Source organism: Clupea harengus, chromosome 11, assembly GCF_900700415.2.
Source record: "Clupea harengus chromosome 11, Ch_v2.0.2, whole genome shotgun sequence".
Taxonomy (NCBI): Eukaryota; Metazoa; Chordata; class Actinopteri; order Clupeiformes; family Clupeidae; genus Clupea; species Clupea harengus.
The window spans coordinates 12,762,031-12,776,311 of record NC_045162.1 but is presented as its reverse complement, the minus strand read 5'-3'; the positions used below and the strand labels follow the sequence as shown (position 1 = coordinate 12,776,311).

The 14,281-nt window shown below is 43.7% G+C and overlaps 1 protein-coding gene across 1 annotated transcript; it reads right to left on the bottom strand.

Annotated features, from left to right (window-relative positions):
- Positions 1–299: 299 nt before the first annotated feature.
- On the bottom strand, positions 300–9,600 carry ifnlr1 (interferon lambda receptor 1). The gene is made up of 6 exons (XM_031576146.2): positions 9,209–9,600; positions 6,295–6,409; positions 3,048–3,217; positions 2,588–2,896; positions 1,907–2,034; positions 300–1,208 (listed from the first exon to the last, which is right to left on the bottom strand). Exons 1-6 carry the CDS (start codon positions 9,249–9,251, stop codon positions 300–302), a joined length of 1,674 nt encoding a protein of 557 aa, XP_031432006.1. The 5' UTR covers positions 9,252–9,600.
- Positions 9,601–14,281: the final 4,681 nt, after the last annotated feature.

Here is a 14,281-nt window from a genome sequence, read left to right as displayed (position 1 = left end):
GTTGTTCGGATCAAGTTATAAACAATTCCAACCAATCAACATGTTCCTTTGGGGATGAAATGGAGGGGTGTAATTTGATTGGCCGTTGAGCTCATATCTCAACAATCTTTCATGGATCCACCTTTAAGTAAACAGTCCAGTCATGGTCAGACATCTCTAAACCAGCAACTCCCTACATGTGTTCAGCCTCATTCACAGATGTCTCTCTCTCTCTCTCTCTCTCTCTCTCTCTCTCTCTCTCTCTCCCACAAACAGGCCAAAGTAACTTTGCCCTCAGCAAACAAGTCATCTGATTAGTCTCAGCGCTGAATTTGCACCATCCATCCGTCTAACAAAAAGATCCCTCTGCAGGCCTCCTCCTCCTCCTCCTCCTCCTGCTGATCCTCCTCCTCAGGGCTGACCCAGGAACTCTGCGAACTCACCACTGACCCAGTGGAACTCTCAGGGACCGTTACAGGAACCCAGTTCTGTCTGTAGTTTGACTGGAAGCTGCTGGGAAGGTTGCCAGAGCAGAAATGTACTCGGTCTGGGAGGTAAGAGGTTGGCCCCTGTTGAGATGGGACCAGCTCATTTGAAAGGTAACTGTTTGTCGAACACGCCACAGATTTCTCCTCGAAGGAGTCAGAGTCCCCCACAGTGATGCTTGAGAGTCTAGGAACAAAAATGGCCTCAGCCTCAGCCTCAGGCTGGTCTGATAACAGGGCTGTACACTCAGAAGTCTCCTCCAGGAAGGACAGCTCAAGCCTCAAGCCTTCGGCTGATTGCGAGGTTGGCAGCATCAGAGGCTTAGTCTCTGGACTATGAAGGCCCCGATCGGCCACCTCACCACTCTGATGCGCAGGTAGGTTTGAGCCTGGTGGCAGGGGTCTGTTAGGCACAGGGAAAGCACTGCATCCCAGGCCTTCCTTGGTGGGTGAGCTCTCATCCCCGCTGATGTTGAGCTCCGGTGCCCTCACTATCGTACTGTAGGTGGGCGATGACAGGGCACTGCCCTGGGAGTCCTCCGGCGGTCCCACCTGCTGGCTGGCATACGTCTCGCAGTGGTGGTCGTCTTGTGGGGTGTAGCCCTCAAATTTGCTAATGGCTCCATTATGCTTCATATAACGTGTCGGGTTGATGACTGTGGTTTTATCTGGTTGCAGCTCAATTCTGGTAATGTCAATTTTCTCATGGGTAGCCAGGAGTAGGTAGGTGAAGTTGCGAAAATTCTGATTTAAGGCAAGAATAATACAAAATAAAAATCAATAAAACAGTCAGATTTGCTTGTTGGAATGCTAAACGGGTAAATCCTAATCTTAACGACTCCAAATAACATGACTGCACATTTCTTTGATTCCAACAATTAATAAAGGGCCTCCAGAGAGCTATTTCATATTCACTGAATGGATAGAAGCTAATTATCAGTTATGTCTGTTTGAGAAGAACATGCAAACAAGCTTTGATCAAAGACGAGGACTTGTAAATATAGCACTTGGCCAAATTACATTTGCTGTGCTCTAGTGGCAACATGCTATTGCTCTTCAAGAGATTCAAAAACATATTTTCTCCCCCGACGCTAGCTTTAGATAACAATCCATCTCATTTGTCGCCATCTCTAATAGTTATACAGCTTGAAATAAAGAGAAGAGGAAAGACCTCAACTACTACAAGCCATATTTACATTGTACTTCTGTAATAGGGGAATGGTTTTAATTTCTCCCAAGTCTACCCTGTTTTGCATGCTGTGATAAGGACATTTTTCCCATGTGAATTTATATACCCTCTTTGAGTGTACAGAGGTGTAGTTCTCCCTCAAGTCTGGTGTACACATTCAAGCTGTTCTTACAGTTCTTAGGAATGAGGTGTATGAGCCAGTTTTTCCTGATTGGTTCCCTGTTAGGGGAATACCACACACAGCACTCCTCACCAATGATTCAGGCTCCGCGACCTTCCTCCGGGTTAGGAGACGCCAAAGAAGCGCTGGGATCATGACAAGCAGGAGCAGTGCAATCCCGACGGAGGGGAGGAACAGGAATCGTGTTACCTTTACGTCTCCTGAGGACGGGAAGAACACAAATAGAATCCTCAGACGGAATTCCTAAACAGAATTTCTAGACAGAATTCCCACAAACTCTAATTAATAAATCCTTTTCAGAGAACTTCCACAGCATCATTTGTACTGTGCGTGCCTTAAAGCAATCTGTCCTCACTGCACTAATAAGCAAGCAGGGACATGCTCTTGTTGACGGACAAGCAGGAATGCTGCCGGCCTTGCGTCAACAGCAGTGCTATGCCTTAGGGTGTGGAATAGTGAAACTTCCAAGCTGGTTACGGGAAGAGGGAGTTCTTCCTTATGAATGACATAATAGGGGGAAAACCCTGGAAGTCCCCAAAGCAGCAGAATGGTTGAACCAATCTGAGCCTACATGCATAATCAGTACCTTTGGCACTTATTTTACAACAATGCCATTAAACGTTCATTTCACACATTGCCTGTATCTACAAGAACATTTCATGAGGATTACAACTTTATCTTCCTTCTTGCTCTTTTTTTAATAGACTGAGGCGGATCAAGGAAATCATTTCATGCCATAATTTAATGACCTACCTGGTAAAATCTCACAAAATGTGAAGGCTTCGCTTGGTGGCCTAGACATAGTGTCAAAGTTGAAGGTCACAGAGCCGCAGTACTCTGTGTCTTTTTCCAAGTTGCTGAAAACAAACAGTTCAGATGTATTCTGATATTGTCGAGTCATGATCTCTCCTGATCTGTTGCGTGTGAGAGTGATCATGTAATATGGTGGACGGTGCAAAGTCTCCGTCATGCTTCTGCCGTCCGGCCCCTCTGGAACTTCCACTCTGACAGTCATCTCAGCAGCCTTAGATGTCACTGTTACATCAGGGGCATCCAGCGTAGCTGTGAAAGACACACAGACAGACAGAGCAATCGTACAGGTGGATCTTGCGTTACTTCCGCCTCAGTAAAAACAGTTAAAAAAGTCGTAAATTGACTTTCGGTATTAGCCTTTGACTCAATGAAAACTTGGGAGAATGAGAAGGCATCTTACTTTGCCGGAGGGGAGAGAATCGAGTCGTTTGTCCGATCACCTTGCCACCAACTTTCACCCGCGCTGTGTACTGGTCATTATGTCCTCTCACTTGTGTCTCTTGACTGAGGTCACAGGAAAGAGCTGTGATGTTCTGGCATTCTTTCTTCTGTTGGAACCCACTCCCATACCTTAACAGAGACACACACAAGGTTCTAAACAGATGCCGCGCGATACTTTCATGCACGTTCAAGTTCAGTCAACTACAAACAGAGAATAAAATAATATAAATTAGTACACCTACGTTCAGTACAATCATTAGAGAGATGGTCTTTTAAGGTGGATTATAAACTTCATTTTTGGGTGAAAAAAAAAAAAAGTCCCACACCTGACGAGTCTCTTAAAGTACCATCACTCTTTTAGGAGGCCTAAGAATAAATCCTTGGCGCTACCTCAGAGGAAACATAAGACACCCCTGAGAAAACATGGCTGCCAGGCAGTGCTTCTCATCTCCCCTGAAGTTATGGTAAGAAGAAATAAGCAATAAAAAGTTTAGCCCGGCACGGGTGGGGGGACATCAGATGATGAATGCTATGCATCAGGCAGTCCCGCGGGGCTGTGGGACAGGTAATTAGCCAAGAGGGAAGAAAACAGCTGATTCGTTTATTCTCTGTGAACTGAGAGACTCACTGAGGCGGCTGGCCCTTATTTATCCCTGTGTTACAGGGGCTATGAGACTGTGTCCATTCCGGTCGGGAATAAAACACGATGCCGGCAGAGTGGTAATGGGTTCGGTTTGTTGGTAGAGTAAAAATCAGAGTGGTCGTCTTTTTTGAAGAGAAATAAAAAACAAACAAATAAACAAACTGTAAACAAAACAAATAAACAAAACAACCTTTTACCTTTTAATCTTTTGCATGTGTTAATACCTTCTCTTCTCCTCATATGATCACATTACCAGCAGATTACACTGAAAGTGGAAGAATGCATCGTAATGGTGTTTTAAAAAATGATTACCCTCACATTATCTAAAACATACATTCATTATGAAAAGGACACCAAGGTCTGTTTGTCTACAGTACAATAAAGAACAGATTCTCTTGGCTCAAAACTTTCCCGGAAGTTAAATAAAAATATGAAATCCAAAACACATCTCTGCATCAGTAGCGTGTGTTTGGCGGCGACTGCAGTCTGGAACACAGCTGTGAAATTAGAGGAAGATGCAGGAGGCACGGAGGTGATGAGATGGAGAGAGGAGAGGGAGAGGGGAGAGAGGAGAGGGGGAGAGAGAGGAGATGGAGGAGAAGGGGGAGAGGGGGAGAGAGAGTAGAGAGGGGAGAGAGGAGAGGGGGAGAGAGAAGGGAGAGGAGAGGTGGGAGAGAGGAGAGAGAGGAGAGAGAAGAGGGAGGAGAGAGAGGAGAGGGGGGAGAGGAGAGGGGGGAGAGAGGATAGAGAGGAGAGGGGGGAGAGAGGAGAGAGAGGAGGGAGAGGAGAGGGGGGAGAGAGGAGAGAGAGGAGAGGCGTGTGCTCAGAAATGCCAGTTCCACATTAGAGTCGAACGTGCTGCCCCTTTGAAGGCCGCCATGTCTCTGTCTGAATGCTTCTTCTTCTTCCTCTTCTGACCCCTCAGCCTTAGAGCTCCTCACCCCTCCCTCTCTCACATCCTCTTCTCAGACACTCATCTCAACCTACTCCTTTCTCTCTGTCTCCATTTCTCTCTCTCTCTCCATGTCTCTCCATCTCCATCTATCTCTTTCTATCTCCATTTCTCTCTCTCCATCTCTCTCTCTCTCTCATCTCCATCTCCCTCTCTCTCTCTCTCTCTCTCTCTCTCCATCTCTATCTGTAGCCTATGTGACTCTCGCTGCATCATTCACCACTCCATTCTCTCCACTACTCTGCATTTGAGGATTTCTATTATTCTGCCTGCTTTCTCTACCTCTCTTTATCTGTCTTACTCTGTCTCTCTGTGTCATTTGTGTCTTTCTGCTTTGTGTCTCTGTATTCTCTCCTTTCTTCTTCTTCTTCTTCCTCTCTCTCTCTCTCTCTCTCCTGAAAAGATGAAATGTTAGGCAGGCCGTGGGGCTCACTGAGCACAGCTGTGACTAATGCAGCTGAGTTATGTAGGGACAGGGAAAGGACTTCAGTGGCATTTTACACCTCACTCCTCTCCAAGAGAGAGACAGAAAAAGAGAGTGGGAGAGAGAGAGAGAGAGAAAAGCAGAGAAAAAGAGGGAGAGAAAGGCTGCCACACTGGCTGCACACTCTCTTAAAAAAAAAAAAGCTGAGACGAATAAGAATAAGAAACGACACTCCTCTGCTGCAGACAAGTGCCGCTGTTCTGTCAGTGATCCGGCAAGGCTGAGGAGTTGCGCGAGTAACTTTAAGGAGCAAGGATCAAAGTCCAGGGATGTGCAGAGAATTCCTCATGAGAAACATCCTGAGAGTTCAGACCACTTCTCGGAGAACCAGCCGAGGAGACAAGTTTGGTCTTGGTGGTGGGAAGTGGCACCACACAAGTGTCTGCTAGCGAGTGAAATCTACATGGCAGGGCCAGTACAATGTTGGTAGCATCGAAAGCCAAGTCATTCCAGTCACACACTCTGTGTGTTTCATGTCCTCTTCAGCGATAGAAACCAAAAAGCTCCCCATATACTCTCAACATTATTCCTTTTAGAGGAGAACCATCTGTGAAGAGGTCAATTACCACTGGCCAAACAGCGCTGTTGAAAGTGGTCAAGCAGGCTAATTAAGATGGCCGTCGGTGTGCTCTGCGTCTGGTTTTGTTTCGCTGAAAGTAGGTGCAGTCTACATGCCACCTATGTGTGTCAGCTGTTTGCTATTAATTACTGTAAGAGAACCTGCTGTGCACACAATGACGACTACCACCCACATTGACACATACATAGATGCACACAATCACAAAGGCACACACACAGAGAGAGAGAGAGAGAGAGTGAAGTGAGAGAGAGTGAGAGTGAGAGTGAGAGAGAGAGAGAAAGACACTCACAGAAACATACACACCTAAATATTTAAAAGGAATACACACACACACAAACATACACTTCAATACGCACACACATTCTCTCTCTCCCTCTCTCACACAAATACTTGCATGTCTTTCATTATGCAGTGCACACCTGTGTTTAAATCCCACTCATGTTAACATATGTGGGATACCCATACCATGTGTAGAGCTCTTAATCTAAGATGGGATATTTTAAACTATTACCGAGGCGCTGGTCAAAGCTATGACACCGGTACTCACTCATTGAACTCCACACTATAGAGGACCGTCTGGTTTGAGGTGTTGAGCTGATCCCAGTGCAGTACATTGTGGAGATTGTGGGATTTAAAAGTCACATTTACAGCACTTGACTGACCTGGAGACAGAGAACATCAGAGGAAGGAAACAGAGAAACTTTTACCTTTTTGCAAAAATGTAAATCTTAGTAAGATGAAATATCTTAAATCAAGTCAAATTTTCCTCTTCTGTTGGCAGAACATTTTATCTTATTTTAAGTAATATATCCCCCTTTGTATTACTTGTTTTCCCCCTGTTATTGAAAGGTGTAGAAACCTTCATTTATAAATAAGTCAAATCAGTTCATATCACCAGTTCCCCCATCTTCCACTGTCACTGTATTACAGTAACTGTTACTAATGGCAACCTTTACCACTCATTTCCTCTGTGCCTTTGGACCTTTATTATTATTTTTAACGGAGGATAAACAATTTCACCGTGCTTCCTTCTATGACCTATCTATCAGTAGATTGACAGGGCGGTGAAAACAAATGTGTCCTTGATCAGCCGTGTCCAACCGTTAGCCTTGATCTCTGACTCGCTGTCATTTGTCTTCACAGTGCAGATGACCGCAGCACCCGTCACCAGTGCCATGCATTCTGGGTCCCTTGGGTAAAGTGTATTCCATTTATACCTCTCAGCTGCTGCTTCAGCATGTGTGTGTGTGTGTGTGTGTGTGTGTGTGTGTGTGTGTGTGCGTGTGCGTGTGTGTGTGTGTGCGCGTGTGTGTGTGTGCATGTGTCCTAGGGTGTATTAGTCATGTTCAGTGCAGTTAGTCCCAAGAGACATCATACGCATTAAGGTTGGTTGACTTTAAAGCATCTATAGCCAATATGAAGAATGCCACCTTTCTCTTTTTGCTTGTTCTTGTACTGTTCCATGACCGTGTGCAAGCCTATTTTGCTTGGCCACGTTGAAATAGTTTGATTCCATGACCAGGCATCATGCATGCCGCCCCTGGATAAAGTGATAATCACTTCCAACTTTAAGTTAGCAAATGTCAAAATGATGGGTTGTTGACAATCACTTTTCTGACAATCAAATTTTAAGTCAGCGTAAAACATGATCCGCTGACAATGACACATGTAGGCTAAGTGAGTGAATGTAAAAAGTAAAACACAATGTCAGTCATGTTTTAGGTAGTGCTGTCAGTTTAACGCGTTATTAACGGCGTTAACGCAAACCCATTTTAACGCCGTAAATTTTTTTATCGCGAGATTAATGCGATTTTTTTAAATTTTTTTTTTAGATTTACATTCTTTTTGGCCTCGCAAACTGTGTAGTAGGCTAACGTTACAGTTTGAGTGAATGGTGAGCGCGATACGGCGAAATAGATGATAAAAAGCTTCTGAATGGAAAGTTTACTTTTAAAAGTTGTGTTGTGCAAAAGAAGCGAGCTTCACTGTTGTCTGAAAATGTCAACAGGCAGCTGGCTGAAAGCAAAGAAGTAGTAGGCTTACCTTTTATTGGTAACCTTACAGTTACGGTTCAATGTTTCTGAAATAAGAGGCCTGACAGCTATGTTCCCAGCAAACTTGAAAAAAAGAAAATATTAAGCCATGGTTTAACTGCACTATAGGCTGAGTCCTTGTTTACCTGAAATGTGCACTTTATAATTTTATTTTGTACCGCCCTGTTTGGCAATATTGGTTTTCAATAAAATAAAATATTTGCATAAAGCAAGCCAATCCACTTTTCCATGTTGATAAGGGCATTCAAGTAAAAATAAAATGATGGAAAAAAATAAATAAACGAAGGGACATTTAGAATAGATAAAAATTTGCGATTAATCGCGATTAATTTTGAGTTAACTATGACATAAATGCGATTAATCGCGATTAAATATTTTAATCGTTTGACAGCACTAGTTTTAGGTAATTAATATTGAAAGCAGAGCCAAAGCATCCAATCTGTCTTGAGACATAGTAGAGTGCAAATAGTTTTTTTTAAGTTTATATCTTACTTTGCCAGCTGTTTTTATTTTTTTACTTAGCCATTCGCTCCATTGCCTGTATAATGTCATCTTTGTTCTGTTTCTTTTTGCTCATGAACACCAGATTTGTGAGTTGACATTCTGAGGGCTTGAATTTGTCAGGGGTTGTGGACGAATTAACATATGGCTACCCTTAAGACCAAACTATTTAACAATATCATGGGGGGGGGGACAGAATTAGGCTACATATTACCTAGTTTTGACCCAGGCCCAGGCATCATGCATGCCGGCCCTGACCGTGTGAATAGCCTGATAGTAGGGCATGCTGAAGAGGAACGTAGCAAACATCCAATACCTCACGCAATCATCTAATGTACGGCTCTGTACCTGCATGCCTGTGGAGATGTCCTTCTCCTATCTTTAATCAAGAGCATGGGCTTTTTCATTTCAGACCATTATCAATGTCATACCAGACATTCTATTGGTTGGTGAAATTTCGATAGGGTCATTTCACAACAGTCCCAGACAGAGCGTAGGACGTTTCGCAAGCGCACAGAAGCAGCCTAAGCGCGAGAAGATGGACTCAAGCAGAAGTACAGGGCATCTATTGAAGCAACTGGCTCCTGAACAAACATTATTTTATGAATCCATTCTGTCCTAACAAACCTGCTATGGCAAACATTAGTGCCATGATTACCTCTGTCTCATGTTCTGCGTTGCTCTTCACTTTGATCTGTACAGACCAGGAGCAGCAAGAAACTTCACATGGATCTTTAAATGTAACTGATATGACACTTAGGGCCACAACTTACTATAGAGGGTGGACTAGTTAGACAGAATGATGAACCACGCACCATTGTATGCATGTTACTTCTATACTAAACACAGAGCCTAACACATGAATCTTCATATATCCCACATGTCCCAATCAGGTTCAGCACTTACCGCAGCAGCAGAAAATCATGATCAAATACGGCGGTATCCACATTTCCAACAGCTATGAAGGGGCTTGGCGTGTGATGAATGACCCCCCCCACACACACACAAAACGAGAAAATAAAGTAAAATATGAATTCCAGTGTAAGACGAAAGAAAGTAATTCCAGCGGTGTAAATCCACACTGTTGAGCCGACTGGGACACAGGTGAAGGTGGGATCATCTTCGCCCCCCTACCCCGGATCTGCTCTACTGACTTGAGGAGCCGTGAGTGTGACCGAAGAGCTTCTTCTTCATCCGCACTCAGAGCTCAGGTGTGCGTGTGAGGTGTGTGAAACACCCAACCTCAGGTGTACACAGGACAGCAGCAGCAGGTGAACTTTGGACCAGCGTTATCACGGCGTTCTGGTTTATTGTGCTTTTTTTTCTTCTTCTTCTTCTCTTCTTGCCTCCCTCGTGTGTCACTCGTCAGCCTCCTCCCACCTTTTGGGGCGTCTGTGGAGTGCAACGTATCACTGTGCGACACAGTCTTGTTTTACAGGCTTTTGTTATCTGATGAAAAAATTATCCTCTTTCCCCGAAGGCCACAGAAAGCAAAAGAAAGGCTTGGCTACAACTCGGAGGTGATTGAGCCAAGAGAACAAAATATTACACATACACAAACATGCACACACACACACATACATACACACACACACACACACACACACTCACACATATACACACTGGTTTGTGTGCATTCCTTCCATGAACTGTAAATTGCTGGGAATAATGCACTGTAATCTGAATTTACAAGGTAACTTGACTTGAGTCTTTCACTTTCTCTTTCATGCATTGTTTCATTCATTCGTTCACTCATTTGTTCATTCATTAATTTCTCTCTCTCTCTCTCTCCCTATGTATCTATATATCTACCTCTCTCTCTCTCTCTCTATCTACCTATCTCTCTCTATCTATCTATCAATGCCATCTCTCTATCTTTAAAATGAATTTGTTACATAAACAGTTGGGTTCTGCGCATTTTTTCAAAAAGTAAATGCAGTACAACTGAGAGGGACAGCAATGCTATTGCAGAATAAACTACTCCCATCCCCTTAAAAAAAAAACAGTGATGTGATTTTTGACTGATAGCATATCAGATGCCATTGCCTTTTGTCCCAGCTGAGTTTGACAATTGGAAGCAAGATGCTCATCACTGTGAGTCTCACCTCTGAGGTTTCGTGACCTGTTTATGGCATAACCTGTTTATGTTTTGCCAATGGTCTGTGACTGAATCAACAACGGTAGGTGTGTCACGGATGGTAGACTTTCTGACACAGGTATTTGCATACACATTACATTATTCATGTATAGTCTTGTCCTCTTCTCCTGCTAAACTTTTGTTAAAACTTAACCAATGACCAAAACAGTGTTCAAAAGTTTACCAAATCAATTTTCAACAAAATGATCAAAGGCTCAAAATGGTAAAGCACTCATTATGAGAAAAGGTATAACCTATTAACAATATTAGGTTTCTCATTCGCATTAGGTTTCGCATTTACCTTTTCCATTTTTTGTTGCTAGAAGTTAATCAGATTTCCCTTAATTAAAAATTAAGCTACAACAAAAGCTGAAGGCAGTCAAAGAACATTAAACTGCAGGAAATACATCAATGCTCCCAATGAGCTAAACCTCTCTCTCTTTGTCTCTCTCTTTCTCTCTCTTTGCCCCCCCCCGCCCCCCCTCTCTCTATTGATATTTCAATTTCAGGGACAGAAAGAAAGACAATATTTGCATATAATTGCAGATACATGAATTATGAATTAGTATAATGATGTATCATATTGTGGCATTATTATGATGTCTATACTATGGGTATATAGAAGTATATATATATACAGTATATGTGTGTGTGTGTCTGTGTGTGTGTGGGAAAGCTTTGTTTGAGTGTGTGTGTGTGTGTGTGTGTGTGTGTGTGTGTTTGTGTGTGTGTGTGTGTGTGTGTGTGTGTGTGTGTGTGTGTGAGAGAGAGCTTTGCGTGTGCAAGTATGTGGGTGGAAGTATGACACACATCCGTAAACTGAAACAATGAAACTGAAGCATAACTTGATCTGAAATTGAGCAAATGTTGATCAAAGAGTGTTGCTGTCGCAGTGCATACAAGCTCCCATCCAGTCGCAAATACAAGCAGTATTTAGAAAGAGTATGCAACTGCTAGAGTGTAATCTAATCACTGTTTGCACTATTCCTTTTTCTGGTTCATTCAGCACCGGCGCCCCCGGTGGCCACTGTGTATAAAAACAACAACAGCTGCATCCAATCCTCACATGAGGAAACTGTGTACCATCATGGTGTGCTCTGTGGGCAATCAGTCAAATAATACAGGCCAATAAGAGATCCGTGACTCTGCCTTGCATTATCTCCGGCAGGTGCTGTGCAGTGTACCCATGCACTGACCTGTAACTAATGCTCCCATGAATTATTGGATGGTAATTTCCTGTGGACAGAAGCACGTGCTAATTGTCCCATTGCCACAGCCTTGAAGAGCTCAGCCTCAGCTGTTTGTGTGCTGTGACGACTTTAAAGTTAATTAATGTTGCAGAGGATGGTGTTTGCTTTTGGGAGGCTCGATAACAACAACGTTGTACTCTTGGAGACGAAGGTCAGAAGAGGTAAGTCTTTATGAAATGAAAATTAATGTTGTTTACAAGGCTGATTTCCCATAAGGGAAAGGGGAATAATCTTGGGTCCTTCACAGATCTGAAAAAAAAAAGTTTCCTTCAGAGAAAAGAGAGAGAGGGAAAGAAGAGGAGATCTGGCTAACGACATACTCTAAGGCTCATTACACACAGTTCTGTCCAACTTATGAAACATCATTAGAGCCACTTCCAAAAAACCCAAGCCAAATGACAGTACACGTGCTCCATTTTAATGGATGCTCTCTCTTCATTCTCGCCACCTCTCTAGACTTACAGCTTTCTACTACTTGTACCCCTCCCTGTAGTGTGAAGGGGTATCTGCAGTCCTGAGTGTAGCTGTTCTCACAGACAGACAGACAGACAGACAGGTCTGGCAGCCGTTCTGTGCCACTGTGACTGCTTGGGAAGGATGAGTGAGCCCCCTAGTGAGAAGGTAGGCTTTGAAGTCAGCTTAAAGTGGCTCAGAGGTCACATGAGAGGCTCCTCTAAAATGGGTGCAGGAGGTCCTGTTTGGCCTTTACCGCAGCTCCATCTCTTCATTACCTACTACCTGCACCAAATAGCTAAATAGTCCACACAATACTTTACGCAACACCAGATGTAAATATTGCACACATAATACCACACAATATTATTTAAAAACATTTTTGTAAGTCACTTTGAACAAAGTATTCTAACCATAGCTATAAACAAACCTTAGCTCTGATCTGGTTTCAGGTCTTGTAGCCCTTGGCACCCCTCGCACCCCTCTGTTTGGCAGCTTAGTCCATGCAAACCAAAAAGTGTTTCCAATAAGTAGAATTTCTGCTTAAATAGAGCATTAGGCAAAGCATTTCTCCTCCGAACTGGGCATCCTCAGCCATCTGTCGTGAGTAAGATTCATCATTTGTGAAGATGCATGTGACCACTGAGGGTAATAACTAGCAGTGTTTGGAAGATAATGAAGCCAGTCTGTGTGTTCTATGAGAGATATAGACAAATGAGAAGATACATATTTACATTTAGTCATTCAGCAAACGCTATTATCCAAAATGACTGACAGGAAAGTACGGGCGTGCATTTTTATCCGTACATGAGCTCCCTTGCTCTAGCCGATCAGCTATGGGAAGATAACGACTGATAAAAAGCTTGAAGTGATTTCATACCACGCTCAGCTAGGTGGCGCTCTCAGTCACGGCAGGAGAGAAGAGGCTAATTAGACCCTGCTGACAGCAAGGCTGGTCTGACAAATTTCCATGCACACACACACACACACACACACACACACACACACACACACACACACACACACACACACACACACACACACAGAGAGAGAGAGAAGGTACCTGATGTACTTACAGAAGTAGTGTGCTCCTGTAGCTCAGCCTAATCAGGGTTCTCCTAGACCCCCAGGCTCTCTGATCACCCTCTCCCTCTGAGAGAAATCCTGGATTAACACTAGCCTCTGCAATGTAGAACAACACTGCAGGAGTAGCCTGGATTAACACTAGCCTCTGCAATGTAGAACAACACTGCAGGAGTCGCCTCAAGCACGAAGCGTGGGCGTGAGACACAGGTGCGCCCTGATTGATTCTAACCACGCTGAGAGCTGCCATTCACCAGCTCTGTTCGGCGCGTTCTCATCACGATCACAGGATTTGCTTGGGCTGAAAACACACAAATAGCCTTCCACTGTGGCATGACACTGTTGACACACAAATGTCACAGGGAGAAACCTGGAGGGAAACTTGGCAATCAGCCTGAAGATGTCGTGGTTATCAGTTTGATCCACTCCAGCCACTAGTTTCAATGATCACAAATTGTGCTTCCTGTGACACAACCTGGGTGGACAGAAATCCTGCAGTCACACCTTCTGTCACTGCTGAGGAGATACACACACACTGACTCTCCACGTAGATCTCAAAATCATCACTCAAACTTGGCACTGACAGTGTGGCAGCTCATACTGCACTGCAGAAAGGCTAATGTGTTTTTCCCCTGCCCGCCCTGGCAAATATGATACTGCATGATTCTTTAGTATGGGGAGGTCGGACAGTGTAGTAACTCTACTGTACTGTGTTTCCAGCAAATATATTTCTCAAGCGAAAAGATGGGAAGTTAAGCGTTCATTTGCATTAAATAGTTGGACAGAAACCCTTAGTGTTGTGACAGCATTATATTGTGCTTTGTTGTGACAGGGCATACGTTTTACGCAACTTCTGGTTAAGGTGTGCTTGATGAACAAAAATGCAGGATTTTATGGTTTACTACAAATTCCGTTTCAATGTAATCAAAAAACAGAAGATTGGACTGGCTTGGTTATTGAGTACCATAGGTATGATACAAGGTGTCTGGCCTGTCATTGAGTTCAGCAACAGGTTATGAAGAGTGTGTAGGTTAGTGATGGACTGCAAGCGAAGTC